The sequence below is a fragment of the Lycorma delicatula genome, chromosome 8, assembly GCF_047948215.1.
Source record: "Lycorma delicatula isolate Av1 chromosome 8, ASM4794821v1, whole genome shotgun sequence".
Taxonomy (NCBI): Eukaryota; Metazoa; Arthropoda; class Insecta; order Hemiptera; family Fulgoridae; genus Lycorma; species Lycorma delicatula.
The window spans coordinates 112,942,736-112,962,359 of record NC_134462.1 but is presented as its reverse complement, the minus strand read 5'-3'; the positions used below and the strand labels follow the sequence as shown (position 1 = coordinate 112,962,359).

Sequence of the window (19,624 nt, the reverse complement as noted above, 5' to 3'; positions counted from 1 at the left end):
GACCCTTTTTTTGGGCTAGGATTCTGTTCACAGATAAAGCTTCTTTCTACACGAATGGTTTTCAAAACTATCACAACCAGTATATCTGGAGTGATGAGAATCCTCATGGCACCTTCTGAAGTAGCCATCAACAAAGATTTTCCCTGAACAGATGAGTAGGCTTTTTTAATGACTAACTTTCCTGTATTCTAATAAATCATTTAAGTGGAGAAAATTTATCTTGCTCATTTAACCAAAAATCTTCCACATTCGTTGAAAGACCTAACTCTACAATTAAGAGGAAGTAAGTGGTTTCACCATGATGGAGCTCCAACACATTTTGGTCAGTTTATATCAGATTTCCTGTATGAAACTTTCCATGAAAATGGATAGGCCGAGATGGGCCATCTAGTTGTGCACCTTCCCTTTTGATTGCAATCGACTGAACCAAAAGTGTCCAAAAAATCCCAAAATTCAAATTTGTTTGGATTTTGCACTTTTTCTTAACTGCAGTAATAAGCCCTCATTTAGAGCTTTTCAACGATATATCATTAGCGGTACAGATTTTCATTGGTTTCAGAGATGTAGCCAAATAAAAGTTTAATTAATGAAATATTTGGAACGAAAAAAATTGTTCAACAGATAATTATTCAATAATAACAATAAAAAAAATCAGAAGTTATTGGTACGATAAAATGTTATGTACTTTTAAAAATGAGTATATGTAATTTAATAGGCATTGTTACAAGTGTATATGTAATAGATTTGGTGATAGATATAATATGTAATAGATATAATTTAGAATCGTATTATTTTTCGATTTTCTAGTTTAGTTTCTGTTTAATTTTATTTAATTATTCTGGAATTTCTGTTTAATTTTATCTACGTTAAAGTTAACTACAGAGTTTCTGAACAGTAGACCCTCACAAGAACAAAATATACACTGAGACATACATGCCTGATCCTTTAATAAATTGCAAAATATTCTTCTCTTTTAGTTCATTACCCCTCTGATATTGGGCAATATTCTCCCTTTGTTGGAGTTGACCATCATTTTGTTTATTTGCTTTTTGTTTCGATCATTTAATCGCTCTTTGATTTGATAAAATTCTTCTGATCTTAATTTGTGTACACGTTCTCTAGTTTTCAAATTTTCTCTCTCTTCATATTCATCATCCTCTCCTAATCTTTTCTATTCTTTTCTTGGTCTTAACGTTTTCTTCCTTTTAATATTTATCATCTTCTCTTAATTTTTTATTCTTTCTTTGGTTTTAACATTTTCTTCTTCTTTATATTTATCATCTCTTAATTTTTTTATTCTTCCCTTGTGCTGAACATTTTCTTCGTCTTCACATCCATCTTCTTGTCGATTCTTTGAGACATATTTCTTCATTTTATCTTTCTTTTTCCTGTATGTTGGTTTCTTTTTTATTTTTGATTATTCACCATATAATCGAATAATAAAAACTGAATATTTTACACCATAAGATCGAAATTAACATTACAACCAGTATACAGTAGTTCACTAAACGGAATTGTTTAATTATTGTTAACTTTTATTTACGCGACACACTTGAAAATACGAATAATACTGGTCTAGTAATAGGAGTAATAAAGGGACTTTTACTCTATCCTAATATTTCATGTAAGATTGTTGAATTAACATCTGTATAAATATTTGATGTTAATAAAAACTAATATTTCAGCAATTGTGTAACTGTCCACTTTATTAAAGAATTGGAGGATCGTATCTTGCTTTCAGATGAAACAAATTTAAATTAAGTGCAGCAAAAATTGTGTACGTGTAATTTAATAGGCGTTCAAGGAAGTCATGCGGTGCCCACATCAGATTTTTTGTTTAGTTTTACAAGTAAAATTCGAAAAAGTATAGCCCCAGCCATTTTAGAAGCAATCTGTATATTGTTATATATCTCGTTCTAGCAATGCTCCTATTTGACTTATCTATTGTTAAAGAAACTCATGTGTCCTTGATCTTTACTCTAATTCAATATTAATCTTAATAGCACTTCAAAAATATGCTGGTAATATTTACACCCAGCATACTGACCCAATATATGAGGAGCATGTTATCAAAAATGAACATATCCACAAATCGTCATTTTTGCGTTTCGACTGCCAACTTACTCTTGGTATAAAGTGTATTATCCTGGTAAAGGTTTTTTTAGCAATACTTAATAAATCCATTTAAAAATAACACATAAAATCATTTTCGCATCAGAACAAAACATATCCATTCCCTTATGTTTAGTAAATTGTGTTTTTACCAAACGTCAACATACCCTTGGTATGTTATACAGCAAAAATTTGCGATTTCTTCAAAAGTGAACAAACGTATACAATTGCAAAGAGATTTCGTCTTTCTATTTGTCCCTTTTCTTTAATACGTCAAAAGATGTCGCCACGGATGACACATGTAATTACGAAGCGGCACTGTTTGCTGTAACGTTGTTTATTTGCATGATATCGGTTCGTTTTTGTTATTCGCTTTAGTGCGCGTGATTAATAATTGTTATATAATGTTATTTGTACGATAGATAAACAAATTAGTCAGTTAAATAGTGGTTCCAGAAAACTAAGTAGACCTAAAACTCTGTTAGCCGTGGCTAGAAAATACGATAAATACAAAGACTGTGATCCTAACCTTACAATCCTCAAGTACACGTTGTGACCGTGTAATCATGAAGGTAAAAACGTTTCAATGTAATTTGATAAAGAGTGAAGATATTAAGCAAAATTGTTTATTGTTTTATTCTGCAGAGAGAAAAGTGAATCAAAATAAAGCTATATTTATAATTATTTCTACTATCTAGCAGAAACGAAAACGTTCAAAATATGAAACAAAACCCAAAAGTGTCAGTCTTATTTTTTTTTCAATACAAAATCAAAAGAAATGATACAAGGTTGCAAATGTTGTTTCTGTTTCGTCTTAAGTATACCTAAGTCAGCGGTCCTTAGAATAGGGAAAGTTATTTAACAAGGTCGTGTTCCCTAAGAAAGGCGTGTGGGGGTAGAAAGTTAAATCAATTTATCTGTCAAAGAAAATATGTTAGAATATTTTTGAATAGTTTCCCATGTTCTGAAACCCACTACGGGGAAAAAATAAAAGAATTTATTTGGGAGCAGATTTGAATATCTCAAAACTGTATAATTGTATAAAAATATGTGCAGACTTACCAATATACCAATCAAACTTACAATTAAAACTGAACAACTCCATATGTTTTTTATTATAAATTTTGAAACTAATTAATATTTCTTAAAATGAAATCAAAGTCTGAAATAGTTGCCAAAAACGTATATCTTAAGATATACGTTTTTGACGTATTATTTTAGAGAACTAAATTAGAAATACCCACACAGCTCTGAGTTACAAATTTTTTGCATCTTCTCAAAAATTTGTTTGCAGATATGTTCACTTTTGAAAACAAGTTCCTCATTTAATGACTCTTCTTTTTTCATTTGCTATCACCAGATAAGCTTGAAGCTTGTTTGTGGGATATGGAAAGGGAATTGTATAGCGTATGAAAAATGCATTGCCAAACCAGGATTCCAACCCAGGACCCCTGGATGAAAGGCTGAGATGCTACCACTCTGCCATATTGATTACTAACATTTTTTTCACTTAGCTTGAATGTCATCTTATGTAATATGACATTTGTATGAACATAACATTTGTTTTTTCAGATACTACCAGCATGTGCCTACATTTGTGAACTTATATCCTCCTACGTTTGTGAATAGTCATTTCCTCCATTTTGTTAATCCTACAGCTCTGAAAGTGATAAACTGTGGTGGTTGTAGTGTACTGAGTGAAATTATTATGTTAACAACTCATGAAATTCATTTTAATGGGTTATCTTGAATGATAAAATCATTATTAAAAAAAAGAAAGATATACTGATCATTAAATTTAAAAGGTAGAATAAAATGTTTATGTTTGTAGACAAGTTCCAAAAGGGGTTTCAAGAGAAGAAAAGAGAAAGGTGTGTATTCATTCAAGTTAGAAAGTAATAGGGGAGAGGGATATTCAAGCTGAAATTTGGAATCTCTTGTGTTTTTCCATATGTCAGTCTTAATTAAACTCTCTGTCTTCGTGCACCCTTATATCCTACACCAACCATTAGTCCTCTAATTATACCAGGCTTGTAAAATTTAGGGGAGGTTCTTTATTAAAATGCTAGTCTCCCCCTACAAAGATAAAATCTTCTCTACCACCACTAGTTGCTGAAATGTAATATCTAATGACACTTTATTTTAACATCTACCATACAATATTATAAATATATATTTCAAATTTAATGTATATTTTAATATTTACAAATGTTAAGTTTTAAATTTTTAAATGTCTTCTTACGCCAAAACAACACAAAATCATATTCAAAAATAATCTGAATAATTCCTATGTAATTAGAAGCCAAATTCAAATATAAAATCTTGAAGGTGTGACTGTCATCCTACTCCCTAATCTAAAAAAAAATATATTTTATTGTTGTGGTTTTATAAACTCTCAGCTGATTATTTGTGCCAGTGTTATTCACTTGAAATCTCATTTACCAAGGTTATTAACTGACAAGGGAATTCAAATTCAGACTTAAGTAATTTAGTTTCAATGGATTTGAACAATAGTTCTACTTCATGATAAATCAGTTGTTATTTTTCAGTTTGTGATTTGAAAAAACTCACCTGACCAATAAATGAGGTTTTTGTCTTAACAAAGATCCATATCCATTTCATTTAAAATTGTTAATATTTAATGACAGACTGAATCAATTTTAAAACTGTTAAACCAGCACCTGTTGGTACAAGGAAAACTAAAACTGTTCCTGAGGGGCCACAAGTGAAAAATGTAAATTGGCTTCAATAGCTCAAAAGAGTTGTTAAGAATTAAGTGAACTAACCATTAAGCAGTCATTTCCCTATAGGTAAATTAAAAATTTTAAAGAACTACTCTAATAATGAATGCAATACTATCATAAATAAATGTAACAAATTCAATATAAATGTAAATATGAATCCAGAAACATCATGAATTGTAGCGAATGCATTGCAGTGTAATGTTTGACCTTGCAAATCCATATTAATGGGAAACCACCACTGAGATATATATGCCTATACATATGAGGGCTGTTCAAAAATTTCTTGGCCTGATAAAGAGAGAAAACATTTTTCAGGAATTTTTTTTATTTTTGAACATAGTCATCTTGCAGTTTGATACATTTAGACCAACAAATTTCCAACTTTTTAATAGCCTTAGTATAATGCAATTTGTGAAACCATTTCCTTAGGTTTGGGAAGAGGAAGTAATCACTAGAAGCCAAATCTGGTGAATACGATGCACATGGAAACACTTCGAATTTGAGTTTTGCAGCCACAACTTGAGACGTGTGCAAGTGCATTATCATGATGAGAGAGCATTTTTCTTTTGGCTAGATCTGGACATTCAAAACTGAGTAGCTTCCATCAATCAGTCTTGCAGTGAAACATAATACTCACTGGGGGTAGTCCTGCCCTTTACCAGATAATCTATGAGCGCCCCAACATGAGAATCTCAAACATTGAAGCCATGATTGCAGTTTGAGATGAGATGAACCTGATGAGATGGGACCATTTTTGCTTTCTGTGGCCCATTTCACCTGCTCCCAACCAATGTTTGGTGTGTGGCATGTAATGAATTCACCAATACATGCCAGAGTTTCATCAGTAGACGAAATCATCTACTGATATAAACATTGAAAAACTCAATAAAATCACATTTATTGAAATAAGTTTAAATATCATCGAGAAATGTTCAATTGAACTTTGATCAGAAGAAACCTATTTCATAAACAAAATATCATGTAAAGTGTAGTGGAAAAAATCTGTTTAGTTGTTTGTGATCACAGTAAGCTCACATACTGTCAGTCGGGGATCATTTAATTCAGTATTTTGGATTTTTGTGACAAGTTTGTTAGTTGTAGTGATGTTTTGGGCTTTCCTAGCATTTATAATTTTAAATGGATGTACAGCCATGATTAATTTCACCAGCCCACTTTTTTACCAATAAAAATGAAAGTGAAGAATCCTTTTAAAGTGGAATCTATTCCTTTTTGTTCACCCATCAGGGTTAAACCTTTTAAAATAAAGTACTTTAGAATAGCACAAACTTTAATTTTATTCATTTTTCAGAAAATTTACTTGATCGCTACAAATAAACAACTTAACATAACAAGGGTCTCAAACTTTGTAGCACACAATCTAAAGGATCATACTTGAAAAATATCATAGTCATTTGATGGTACTTGCACCATCTCCATGTGAGGCTGATAACTTTCCAAACTACTGTAGTAATATAATAATACTACCTTAAGAGTACCAGTTTTTCTTATAGCAGCCAACTTTGTAATAAGTGTATTTTGTTGACATTTGTTAAAACATTTCAGTCAGTTAGTGGTACTTGATAACACAGCTTGTCATAACATTTTTTTTTTTTTTTACCCAAACTTAATGTAACTTTTACTCCACTATAGAGCTACAATCTTATAAACCTCTTACGCTGAGATACTGAATGAGATTGTAACCTACCCAAGTCAGAAGCAGGCCTGTCTTTGGGTTAACCATTTTTCTTCTGTTCTGTTTCTTTATTTTTTATTCTTTTTTCCTTGAATAAGTGCCATGGAAATTGGGACAGCTGCCACCTTAGTTTCATGTATGGTGTTATATATATGATTCTTGTTTTCTATCTAGGAGATTGTAAAAAACCAAACTCATTGAGGGGCTCACTACAAAACACCAACTTATTATTCTTCATAGAATCTAATTTAATCCAGTCTTACCTCTTAGAACCAATATAAACGAAAATTATTATTCACAAATGTAATAGAGGTCCACTTTAAGTTAAGAGCATTAAGAAGAACACTTCAACAACATTTTATTTTAACTTGCATTATTTTATTCTTACATTACTTTTATTATTTTTTTATTTTAAAAGTGTTGGTTTCACTGTAAATTATAGAAATGTTTCTGTTGTTTAAAAATTAAGACAAACACAGAAATACAATTAGAGTATTTATTTTTATCCTAATGTACAATCTGTCGAGTGATTTATGAAAATATATGAAACTTTATCGTTCCATAAAGTTTGACTAACATCTAAAGGTGTCCATTATAGCATGCTGTATTTAATTAACTTACCTCAATAAATGAAAATGTTAATAAACTTTTAGATGTACAAGCTAATGTATTTTGAACAGAAAGTTTGTCAAATTTAGTCAGTTAGTATAGTTTGAAATTATTCCAACTTGTCATATCACTTTAATTTCTGGCCATCATAGGTAAATCGTATTTATCTTGATTCAAAATTAAATTTGCAATTTCAATCGCAGTTATAATTAAATAATATTTAATTAAAATAAATATGTTTTTGTTACTGTGATCTGTACGGAAAGCACATTTAATGAAATAGTTTATTACGTAATCATTTTGACATGTATTTTAAGTTTTGATAACGGGTAACGTGTTAAAATGTTTATCAAACATGTCTGATATTATTAGTCAGCATGCACTGTATTTCAATTTAGTTGTCATAAGTTAGAATCCGCTTAACTTTTAAGTTTTGATCCCTTTTCAATTAACTATCTTTGAAGTAGAATTTCTCTCACATTGACAAATTAGGAAAACATACTCTATAAGTTGCTTTCTAAAAGGTGTTTAGGTAAAACTCTTTTCAGTACATTATCATTTCGATATCTTTACCTTACATATATTTCACTTGTCAAAATTCCCAACTTAAAACATCTGGTTATCAAACAGTATTATAAAAACCATTACAATAATTTTTAGTTAAGTAAATTTTATTTACCATTTACGTAAAATGATGGCATCACAGATAATATGACTTGCATTACAAATGACCTATCGAAGCATTTTTTTGAAGAAAAAGAAATAAATATACACCCAAAAGTTTTGATTGGTTTGTTAGACCTGCTTTTTCCTGTTTAGCCTCTGGTAACTACCGTTCAGATAATACTTCAGAGGATGAGTGAGGATGATATGTATGAGTGTAAATGAAGTGTAGTCTTGTACATTCTCAGCTCGACTATTTCTGAGATGTGTGGTTAATTGAAACCCAACCTCAAAGAACACCGGTATCCACGATCTAGTATTCAAATCTGTGTAAAAATAACTGGCTCTACTAGGACTTGAACGCTGGAACTCTCGACTTCCAAATCAGCTGATATGGGAAGACACGTTCACCACTAGACCAACCCGGTGGGTTGGTTAGTTAGACCTATAAGTCGATTTTCCTTTTTCCTTACACATTATTTTTATGAATTATGAATGATATCTTGGGTCTGTTGATGTCAGTTTATAAGTTAAGTGTTATAATCATAATTTTGTAAGCAATCTGACATGAGTCAGTAGTCGCTCCCAAAAAAAAGTAGCATAACCATCTTAAAGAACAATGAGAATTCCATGTCAGGCTTACTCGCTAAATGAGTCGACTGTTTTCTTCTTGACCTCTTAACTTGAGTCAAATAGTTGTATATTAACATTCAAAGCCCACTAATCTGCAAGTTTTTATTTAATGTTAAAAGTGACACTTTTATTATGTCCACTGTAGGTGCTAGTTACATATTGAACAACATCACTTCCAGAAAAAGCATCTCTTATTATTTTTGATTTTGTACCTCAGGTGGGTTAAATGCATCACAGCTAAAAGAAAAACTGGGATAAATAGTGATTTCTTAGAAACAAAAATAGTGAAAGAGTTTTCTATGAATGGGTTCCAGTAATATTTTCAAAAACAGTTTTTGATATTGCCAAAAGTGTGTAATTTATTTGAAACAATTTATGTAAAAAAAACATTTTATTTTCTTAATTTTTTCCAGTTATTTTATTTCTTTAACATAATAACAGTAACCAAAAATTTTATTTTGGATTAATTTCAAATTTTTTTTTCACGAGAACATTTATCAAGCAAACATATACAGGTCTGATTAGCTTCTGAGTCGTAAATGGTAGCTCTCAGTGCCGGTTCGTAGCTAAAATTAGTGGGGGGTGCTGCTTCAGAAAATGTATAGCCTTTGTTTTAAAATTGTGTGAAAGGAAATAAAAATGTATAAAACCAAAATTTATTCAAACTTGATAAAGTCCTAAGAGAACAAAATCAAATATTTTTTATTTAATTTAACAGCGATTGTTACAGTTCAAGCTTGATCTAATCATTTAAAAATGAAATTCATTCTTCTTGTTTTAATTTTCGCGAAAAGATCAATAATTTGTTCCTTGATCACACGCGGAGTAAAAAAAAACTACCTTCCACCAGCACGCCACGGTCGGCACTGAGGGAGCGACAGTGCTCTCGCTCTCCCTCGCAGTCACGCGTGTAGCTTCCTATGCGTGGATGCGCACAACAGTCAAACATCACGCCGCTGGAACCGTGAAGCGCACAGTTCCATACAAAGATTTTTGTATCATTTTCATAAACTAAAGGATGGCTGCTGACATTAATCTAAAGGATTATATATTGTACAAGTATAAAGAAAGATTAATGAAAAAAGTACTCGTTATATTAAATGTTATCGATAATATCACGTGGAAAAAGGGGATGCTGCAATTCCACAGTGCCTATACGCGAGCCGCCACTAAGCTCATTGAGTTAGATTTAGGCGTAGTAGTAATTACTTACAGGTTTTATAAAATATAAAACTTTTTTCTATAAACCTATAGAAAATAAGATTAAAAAAAAACTGTAGAAATTTGAGAACCTTGTTGTCAGAAACAAATTACAAAAGTAACAAAAAAATTAGCTTGGATGAAAAATGTAACAATTTCCTTACGAGTTTCAGAAAGTTTCTTTTTACCTTGACCTTTAGTAAAGAAGAAACAGTTTAAACATAAAAAGAAAATCCACGGACTACTAAAGAAATTGTAAAACCTAGTTATACGCTAAGAAATCATTGTGAAATGGCTAATTATAATTTGCCTGATAACGTTCAAAATTATTTGAAGTATTACAAACTGAATTTATGTTTGTTTAAAGTTATTACCGTTACAATGTTGCATTATGATAACTTAATATCTATTTCTAACAATAAATCTAAAACCATGTGGGTAGTTATCAAAAGTGAAATCAGATTTGAAAATAAACGAGCTCACATAACACCAAGCATACAAAAGGGCTGAATTTATCTTAAATAATTCCCTAGTCAGAGACCTTTAATAATTTCTTTTCCAGTATTTCAAATAAAAATATTAATCATTTCAAACAAAGCCTTGAGTAGTCTTTGATGTTGGAAGTAAAAACTTGTATTTTAAATATAAAGCATAAAATATTCCTTTGATATTGATGATTTTCCTCGGGTAGGCGTAGCAGTGCTGATCGCGAGGATAGAATTTCCGTTAATAATAATAGTATTTCTGTTGTCCACAGTGCAAAATTCCTGGGCGTTTTATTAGATGCCAACTTCTCGTGGGATGATCAAATTGCTTTCGTTCGTAACAAAATCAAGCCGTACTGTTTTGCTCTGAAACAGCTTAATAAAACGCTAAGCTTGTCATCATTATTAAATATCTATTATATCTACATACATTCTCATATAAATATAATGTGATCTCTTCTCTTGGGACTCCCTCAAAAAGCCAGAACGAGTTTTTAAGATTCAGAAATGGACGGTCAGATCATTATCTGGCGGGCGTAAATTTGAATATGTAGACCTATACTTAGAGAATTAAATACTGTATGTTAACTTAATCTTGTTATAAATGTTCACGTACGGTTTCGTAAAACTCAGCACAATAATTCGGCTTTTGAGAAAGAGCCTTATGTTTTCGTTGCCACTTTTAATCAATTGCCGAACCATTTAAAAAAATCTTCCTACCAATTTATTTAAAATTCAATAAAAAATATTTTTCTTTTTTAGAAAAAAAAAAGTTAAAGTTATTCTTCTTAACTTTAACTTAAAGTTATTCTTGTGTTGAAGGAATTTTAAATAATACTAATTAAAACAAAAAACAAAAAAACGATTCATCTACATCCCGTTCGACGTGAACAAATATGTTCCCAAAATAATTTTCAATAACGGATTCTGGATTGTAAATAACTTTGTAATAAATTTTTATATTTAATATATTTACCTTAACGTTATTTCATGTTTCTGTATTTGAAATAATCGACCCCCAAAAAGCACTACCAATGTGAAAGTGTTTGTGAATCATTCTGTATCCCCCTTCCCAAAAAATCTCCGCTTTCCAGAAAATCTATCGCCTCCCAAAAAAAAAAAATTAAAAATGTGCCTAACAAAAATAACTAATATTAAAAAAGAATGCGATGAATTTCATTCCCATTCTTATAATAGGCATGTCGGGTATGAACAACGACTTAAGAAGGTAATTAACAAGCTTTCCCCCTTGAAAGTAATCAGGGAGAGTCAGATCGGGCGATCGTGCAGGTCACAAACCCCTGGTAATGATTCGTTCACTAAAGACATTTTGTAAAAAAGTCATTGACCTGTTAGCTGTGGTGTCATCTTGTTGGAACCAACCGTGATTGATTTCCACTTCTGTTAAATGACTAATGAAGTTTGTTAAAACAGCTCAGTAACGATTATTAACTTTATTTTCAAAAAAGATTGAGCCAACAACGCGCATTCTACTCTCATCTCTCTTAGATTCCAATTTTCGCTTCGTGTAAAGATTGTTCATGTAATTGATGCGGATTAGTTGTCGACCAAAGTCGTATATTTTGTGAGTTAATATATCCTTACAGATGAAACTACGCTTCATCTGTAAAAAAAAAAAAAACGTAATGTCGAGGATACCTAGTGAAATTTTGGTAAAAAAAGTTTTAACCATTGAAAATATTCTACTTTTTTGGTATGATCTATAGGTTTCAATTCTTGAACACACTTTGTAGGCGAAAAGTTTCAGTACTTTTCTTACATCTTTATGTCCGGTAACAAGTCCTATATGTTGATGTTGTACTAACTTATGCATTGACTTTGATGACCTTTGGACCACAGCAACCGATATATCGAATATGCTCATATTCGTTTAGTTTAGGTGGGCCTGCACTTCGATCAGTCTTTAACAAAGCATGTTACTCGAAATGTTTCGATAAGCGTTCGAACTGCATTGCGGTGAAAGTAGTATCTGGAAACTTTTCAGAAAACTTTTGCATCACTAAATCAGTGTACTTGTTATCTTCAAGAAAAACATGTTCAACAGAAAAATGCGTTCCTGTACCGAAAGAACCGTTACTTTTCTCGCAACTTTTGATTCCGATAAACGAAGAAATACGAAACGAAGCACGTTCATTCATAACTCAACAACTGACGTTATCATGGTCGACTAAAGTTAGTCGACTAATTTAACAACAAACATTAATCGACTGATTTTGAAAATTAGTCGTTCTCTACGACTAACGCACTGACAATATTAGTCGATCGAATAAAATGATTTTGCATTAAGTTACAAATTAGTTGTTAGTCGAAAATATTAACCGCTATAGAAAGTAGAAATATTTTTTTCAGTTTCATTCACACCAAACGTGTCTAGCGTTAGCCCACCTTGCTGTCTCCATCTCTTCACCGTTCGCAGTCACTTCCACAACTTCACGTTTTAACTTAAGACACCAACTATGAACAGTACTGCATAAGCAAGTACGGTCAGTAGCTTATTAAAAAAATTGCCTTTCAACATGTGCCATGCCACCATAGGATCATATCATCATTATACCTAATTTCACAGAACGAGTTTCATATCTGTACCGGTACTTAAATTCTGCGGTACCTTTGCATTTCGAAAATATTCTAAACGCAGGCGAATGATTTAAATAAAACTATGCTAATGTATAATAAATTCTCAGTTTTTTTTAAAAAATATTATATATTACAGTTAAATTAACATATATTTGTTACTCACCTGCTTGTTAATTTACTTGCTTATTTTTTTGTTGCCGACTTTTTCCATTAAGGACGGTAACACATAATTTTATTGAACACAATTTTTAATAATTAATAATATTCTGCTAATGAGACACTACTAAATTAAAAAGTCAGTAATTACACTGTAATTAAATTTTCTAACTCACAGCTGTTGGAGAATTGCAACATTTGTCGTCGTTGGCTTTACATATTGCTGTTGTTGGAGAATTGTTCTCTAAAAAATTCCAAATACTGCATAGAGTATTCAATTTAAAAAAAAGTACCACATAGTTTATTCATTTTAATGAGTTGCTCTCCGTCCCATTAATCTAAAAATAGAAGCCGTAATAATTTAAAAATAAATTAATTTAAAATAAGTCATAAGACCATAATGATATTATGGTTTATGATATATTATAATGATATTATAGGAGCTGATATATATAATTTATATATATAAATAATATGTGTAATGAAAGATTAAGAGGTCTGGGTTTAATGGATAAGTACCTCAATTGTAGATTGGGTCTTTTTGCAGCCATCAAAATATGAAACAAAATCTCCAGACAGATTTGTAGGCAGAATTTACATATATATCATAGATACAGGTTACTCTATGGTACTTCTGAGAATAAAGCCCAAAACTAATAGAATTCTCCAAACCAGATGATCAAGGATGATGGAAAGGAACTGGATACTGAGAAAGGGAGTACCCATGAAAAAACAGATAAATAAACAAAAGTGCTTCATAGACTCTTCAGGTGGTATATTCTGCCCTCGCTCTCAATTTCTTGAAAGATCATGGTATCTTTACCCAGAATGAGGGAAGCACATTATCAATCAACAATTTTACATTGCTCAAAAATGTACCCCAACTGATTGCTTTGCTTTCAAGTACAAAAGAGTTAATCGAGAATAATACTTTTACTTCTCACCAGAATTGCGTTTGAACTATAAACCAGATCCTTACTGCATGTTAAATAACTTCTTAACCAATTGTTACAATTATATATCTGATGAGAATATTCTGTAATATATTTTTTATTCTGTCAACTAAATTTTATGTTCCTATATTATAATCCTCTTACTTAGAAAACAAAGCAGCGATGGTATAGTGGTAAAATATTTATATTTTTACTTATATAAAAAAATTACCTTAATAATTTAATGCTCTGAAGAACATGAAGCTTTACATTAATGGTTTTTATGCTTATTATAAATATGATGCAGGCCTCTGTTCGAATGACATAATTAATTAAAAAGTATGTGTAAAAGTTTTGTACAAAGTAGGGAAGTCTTATAAGCTCAACTTGTCAGGAAAGACCTCGTCAACTGTTTAGTAATCCCTAAATGGTTTTGTCTTGTTATTTTAAGTCTCTTGGACGAATGGCAATGCTTCTGATCCCATCTTTTGCTACTGACAGACACTGCAGCTTGATTCTCCGCTCTTTCGTTTTGTCTCGCTCCCCTTTTTCTCTCCCTCACTCTTTGCCTTTTCTTTCCTTCCTCTTTATGTCTCATATCCCTCACCCTTCATTCTCTTCCAGTTTTCTTCTTGTACTCTTTCATCATAACTCACCCTCATATACCGGCTTTATCATCTCCTATAATAAACTTACGCTTTTTACTGTAATCTTTTCCTTTTAACAATCTTTTCTTATCATCCATCCTGTAAATAAGTTGTTGTTAATTTTAATAAATTTTATAATTAGAAAGAAGTTGTTTTATTCAACATAGAACTTATAAATGACATGACAAATTTTCAAATATGTATAATATACTTATTATTATATTACATGTGTTAGATTAAGTTGTGTTATGAGAATTTTTATTATAATTCATTTAAATTTAAACTTAAATATTTTATTAAACTTAATAATTTGTGATTTAAATAAATTGTCTTTAATGTTATGAATACTTTTATCCTTATAGTATAAAAGTAATACTGAGTGCTTGCTTCTCTAAGATATAAATTATGAAATATGAGAGCCATCCAGAAAGTAAAAACTGTTTTTATTTTATAAAAAAATTATTATATTTATTTTAACTTAATGTATGCATCATAATCTACATTTTTTGAGTTTTTTTTCAAGAATTAGTCAAATCGTGTTCTAGTTCTTGTATGTGGTTGTCAAAGAAGTTTGCCACCACTCCATTTTGCCACTAATGAACAGCTGTCTTGACATCGTTGTCACTTTCATAGCGGTTCCCTCCATTAAACTCCTTCAATTTTGTAAACAAGTGGAAATCACTCGGAGCAAGATCTGGACTGTACAGCAAATGATCAAAAACATCCCGTACGAAACCTATGAGAAGTTCACAAGTTTTTTTAGCGACATGTGGAGGTGCATTGTCATGAAGCAAACACACTCCACGAGTCAAAAGACCATGCCAGGGATTTTGAATTGTCCGACAAAGTTTCATCAAAATTTCCAATTATGAGTCAGCATTGATTGTCTCTCCATGAGGCATAAACTCATACTCATTAAGTGAGATGATCCCAAAGAATTGTGGCCATCACTTTGCGTTTTGAAAGTGTTTGCTTCAATGCTTTTTTGGCTTTGAAGGCGATCGAGAATGATGTTACTAAACTTATTGACATTTACTTTCTGCAGTATAGTGCGAAACCCACATTACATCACCAGTCACTATGTGATTCAGCATTTCATTGTCATCTAAATGCTATTGCTCCAATATTGACAGAACAACAAACATGCATTTTCATTTTTTTAATTGTCTGTCACCATCCTTGGGACCCGTCGGACATAGATTTTATGGTAATTTAGGTGAAAATTCATGATTTCATGTAACAAGGAGACTGTGAACGTACAGGATATTTATCATTAAGTTTGTCTAACATGAAATGCTGATTCTCATTGACATGTCTGTCAGTCTGCTCTTTCAGCTGTTCAGTAATGAGATTAGGATGCCCTGAGCGTTGTTTGTCATGAATAGATGTTCTCTTGACCGTAAATAAACAATACCATTTCCTTCATTCATTACACTGTCCCCATACATGGCATTAATTTGACAATGAATTTCTACAGACAATAAAATAAACAAAATAAACCTTGCACATAACAAAATACATACAAAACGATGTACCACACAGTCAACGGGATTTTCAACCTGTTTGCAATTTCTTTGATCGTTCAAGGAAATATATATTAAAAATCTTCCTGAGAACAGCATCACAAAATGCACAGTTGAAAAAAGTAAAAGAGAAGTAATTTAACACTATATATTATGTAATAAATAAAAATAATAAATTCAGAAGTCAATAATGAATATTACTTAATCATTTTTTTTTTAAGTACACATTAAATGGGGACTCATAAATGTTTAATTAAACTTTTTTTTAATTAGTAATATATTTTTTTTTAATCTACAGAGTAATGTTCCCTGTAAAAGGAAATCTTTAATTTTATTTTAAATAAATTGGTATAAAGATCTTAATGTGTCATTAATTTATTAAAAATTATATTGGAAGAATAATTTCATATAGACTAAAATATTTTGCTGAGTTACATGAAAACAGGGCTGTTGCCTGGTTTGATAGAGGTAGGCGAGTCACTATTGTTTTTAACAAAGGTTGCACATTCAATTCATAAATATAAACACAAATAATAAAAATAATTTTATAAAGAAATATTTTAGTCAAGTTTAATGATAATAAAACTTAATATTTTGATAACATCATCTTAATAAAGACCTGTTTATTTGATCTTATTGGAAATTAAATCAATTGCACATCATATTATCTAACAAGACATTTAAATATTTCATGTGACGAGAAATTGAACTTACATTATTAGCAGTGTAGCGGTGGTACACACATCTGAGCAGTACATTGGGATGATAAAATAAATAATTAAAATTTGGTAGTCACAGTTGAATTGAACAACAAATGATTTTTTTTTAAGCTGCTGATGTATAATTTTCTAATCTTTTTAAATTAATATTAAAAGATTTAATAAATAATTATCTACAGGTAGAAATGTAGTGGTATCAAGCAAAGAAGATTTTTGTAGTTTTCATTATTGAGCATAACCCACATTAATTTAATGAAAATTATATTTAAGGTATTTTATTGCATTGATGGTAAGCCAATAAAATGCTTTACCATTTTATTACAGTGAAGAGGCTGACACCAATGCATAATTATTCAATCCAAGTATATTAGAAGATGTATGAAGTAAAAATAAGGGATATCGATAAAGATGAAATTAGTATATTTAATCAATTGTCCCTCCTCAGCACCTGACGTAACTATCTTTGACCATCTTGATTATTTTCTAATTTTAAAAATTACATTTCTAATCCAATATGCTTTCCAAGAAATATAAAGATTAGCCTGCTACAAGAATAAATAGTTGTATGTTTTGTTTCCTAATAGTAAATTATTTTACTTTAAATTTATTACAGATTTTAAGCGGTAATAGTGATACATCAACAGTTGTGAGCCATAGATTAATGCCTCCTTTTTTTGCCAGTCAAATAAGAATATTACCTTACAGTGTGCACAGAAGGACGGTTTGTCTTCGTGTTGAAGTTCAGGGTTGTCCATATAATGGTGAGTGAACATTTAGAAATCTTTACTTTAAACATTTATCTTTACTTTTATTTGTTTATTTTTTTATATGTATGTATGTATGTATGTTATTATTTTATATGTACTACTACATAACAAACAATAACCCCTTTTACAGTCTTGTTCTTTTTTCCAGTCCTCAGGCTGAGCATTCTTGTGACACTGCCACTAGTTCAACTAATAAAATCTAAGTACACCAATAATATAAATATTCAATGTTAATTATACCTTCAAATTGGATTTGTAGCCTGACTCTTGCAGTATCATTAACTGGCAATAATTATAACTGTTATCCTAGCGAAGATATAATGTTTTGAAAGTTACCCTGCTGTCACAGATTTATTTAAGTGAATAATGAATATCTAATTATGTTATTTTACAGTTTTAAATAAAGTTAATAAAGTAGATTTTTGAAGAAATAAATATTTTACATTAATTCCTTGTTGTTTGCAGATTTTTAATTAAGATATAGACTTTTTCTTCTTTAATCAATTTTTAGAACTGCAGTTCTACAAATTGATTAAAAAAGAAATAAAAGATTTAATGATAAAAGAAGTTTTTTTTATCTGAGCATATGAAAAAAATTTGTTAGTTCCTGGTTATGGAATTTTATTCTGAAAGTGCTTGAACATGTATATAAAAGAATTGTTGGTATGTGGGTTTTTTAATTATTAATTATATAATCATACCAACAGATCATGCTTTATAAGATTATTTCATAAATTTGTTTATTTGTTTTTATTATTATTTCTTCATTATAACTTGTTTTTTTAATTATCAATTTGTCAGTATCTACTGATGATGATTGTTTAACAATCGAAATGACTAACAAAATTTAGATTTAAATTATTTTTGTAAACGTTTTTTGAAAGCCTTCATTTTGCCAATTTATTCAAACTGTTGGCACAGGTATTTTCTTTATATACTATTCAATGTGTTATATTTGACCATTCATATACTGTTATAATAATTTTAATTGAATAAAAATTGGGATGTAATGCTAACTTTTAATGCTTACACTTTTTCAGCTGTTAAATGTAAAAGAAGTCAAGTACTTACTTCTGGATATAAAATATTAACCTCCATATTCCTCTAATAAAGTATAATTTGATGGATCTGGAAGGAAAAAAAAAATAATATCCTTGATTAATTATTAAATTTTGTGTGCGGTGGTGGGGGGAGGGTGAAAAACGCTCTACTTAACTTTATAATTCAGGTTCAGAATTTACAATAATGAAATTTGATGAGATAACTTTGGTGTTAAATGGAGTTATTCTTAGTTTTGTTGTGTTTTTTAATAGATAGGAATTGGAAGATATAAAGGGCATATACTGCATCAAAAGGAGTCTTTTTTTTTTTGTAGAGGTGAGTAATCCATTTTACAGTCGCCGAAGCAGTGTCGGTGACGCTAACAGGTCCCGCTAGGTTATAGAAAGAGCGTATGTATACCTGCGTACTACCGACTAAACCTCCACCCCTGGCTATCTACCCTCCCTGGCATAGCTATCAAAAGGAGTCGGCTTAAATAAAAAAATTTATTTAAGCCTAGATTTTTAATTTATCAAAAAGTAATATCTGTAAAATGTGGCAGACGACGCCAATAGGAGAGCCAAGGCGAATCTCGCTTCAGGAGCTGGAGGGGGCAGCGGCAGCGCTCAACCCCAAGAAAGGTCCGAGACCGGATAGAATTCCAGGGGAGGTGGCCAAGATGGTGGTGGGGGCATTCCCGTGGACGGTGCTGGACTGTTTTAACCAGGCCTTCACGCGGGGTGCTTTCCCATCATGCTGGAAGAAGGCACGCTTGGTACTTCTACCCAAGCCGGGGAGGAGTCCAGACCAGCCAGGATCTTTCCGTCCAGTGTGCTTACTCAGTACACTGGGCAAGATGTATGAACGTGTCGTGGAAAGGCGGCTCTTGGCAGAGGTACAGGAGCAAGGAGGACTCTCCCGTCGTCAATTTGGATTCCGGAAGGGGCATGTCAGCGGTCCACGCAATTCGTGAGGTAATGTACTCTGTCGACGCAGCAGCAAATGATACGCGGCGGACAAGAGCGATTCCGGCCCTGATACTGTTGGATGTCCGGAACGCCTTCAATAACCTGCCATGGGAGGTCATCGGGCAGGCGTTGAG

At 31.2% G+C, this 19,624-nt stretch overlaps 1 protein-coding gene across 2 annotated transcripts in view; it reads left to right on the top strand.

Annotated features, from left to right (window-relative positions):
• The window catches only part of LOC142329012 (discoidin domain-containing receptor 2-like), a 313,027-nt gene that overhangs the window by 200,743 nt on the left and 92,660 nt on the right, over positions 1–19,624 (top strand). The window contains exons 1-2 of one of the 2 annotated variants that reach the window (XM_075373256.1): positions 2,398–2,684; positions 17,328–17,475. In XM_075373256.1, the coding sequence (XP_075229371.1) occupies positions 2,679–2,684; positions 17,328–17,475 (154 nt within the window). In that variant the 5' untranslated portion in view covers positions 2,398–2,678. Of the gene's footprint in view, positions 1–2,397; positions 2,685–17,327; positions 17,476–19,624 lie in introns of those variants that run through there. The other variant, XM_075373255.1, reaches the window with a different exon arrangement.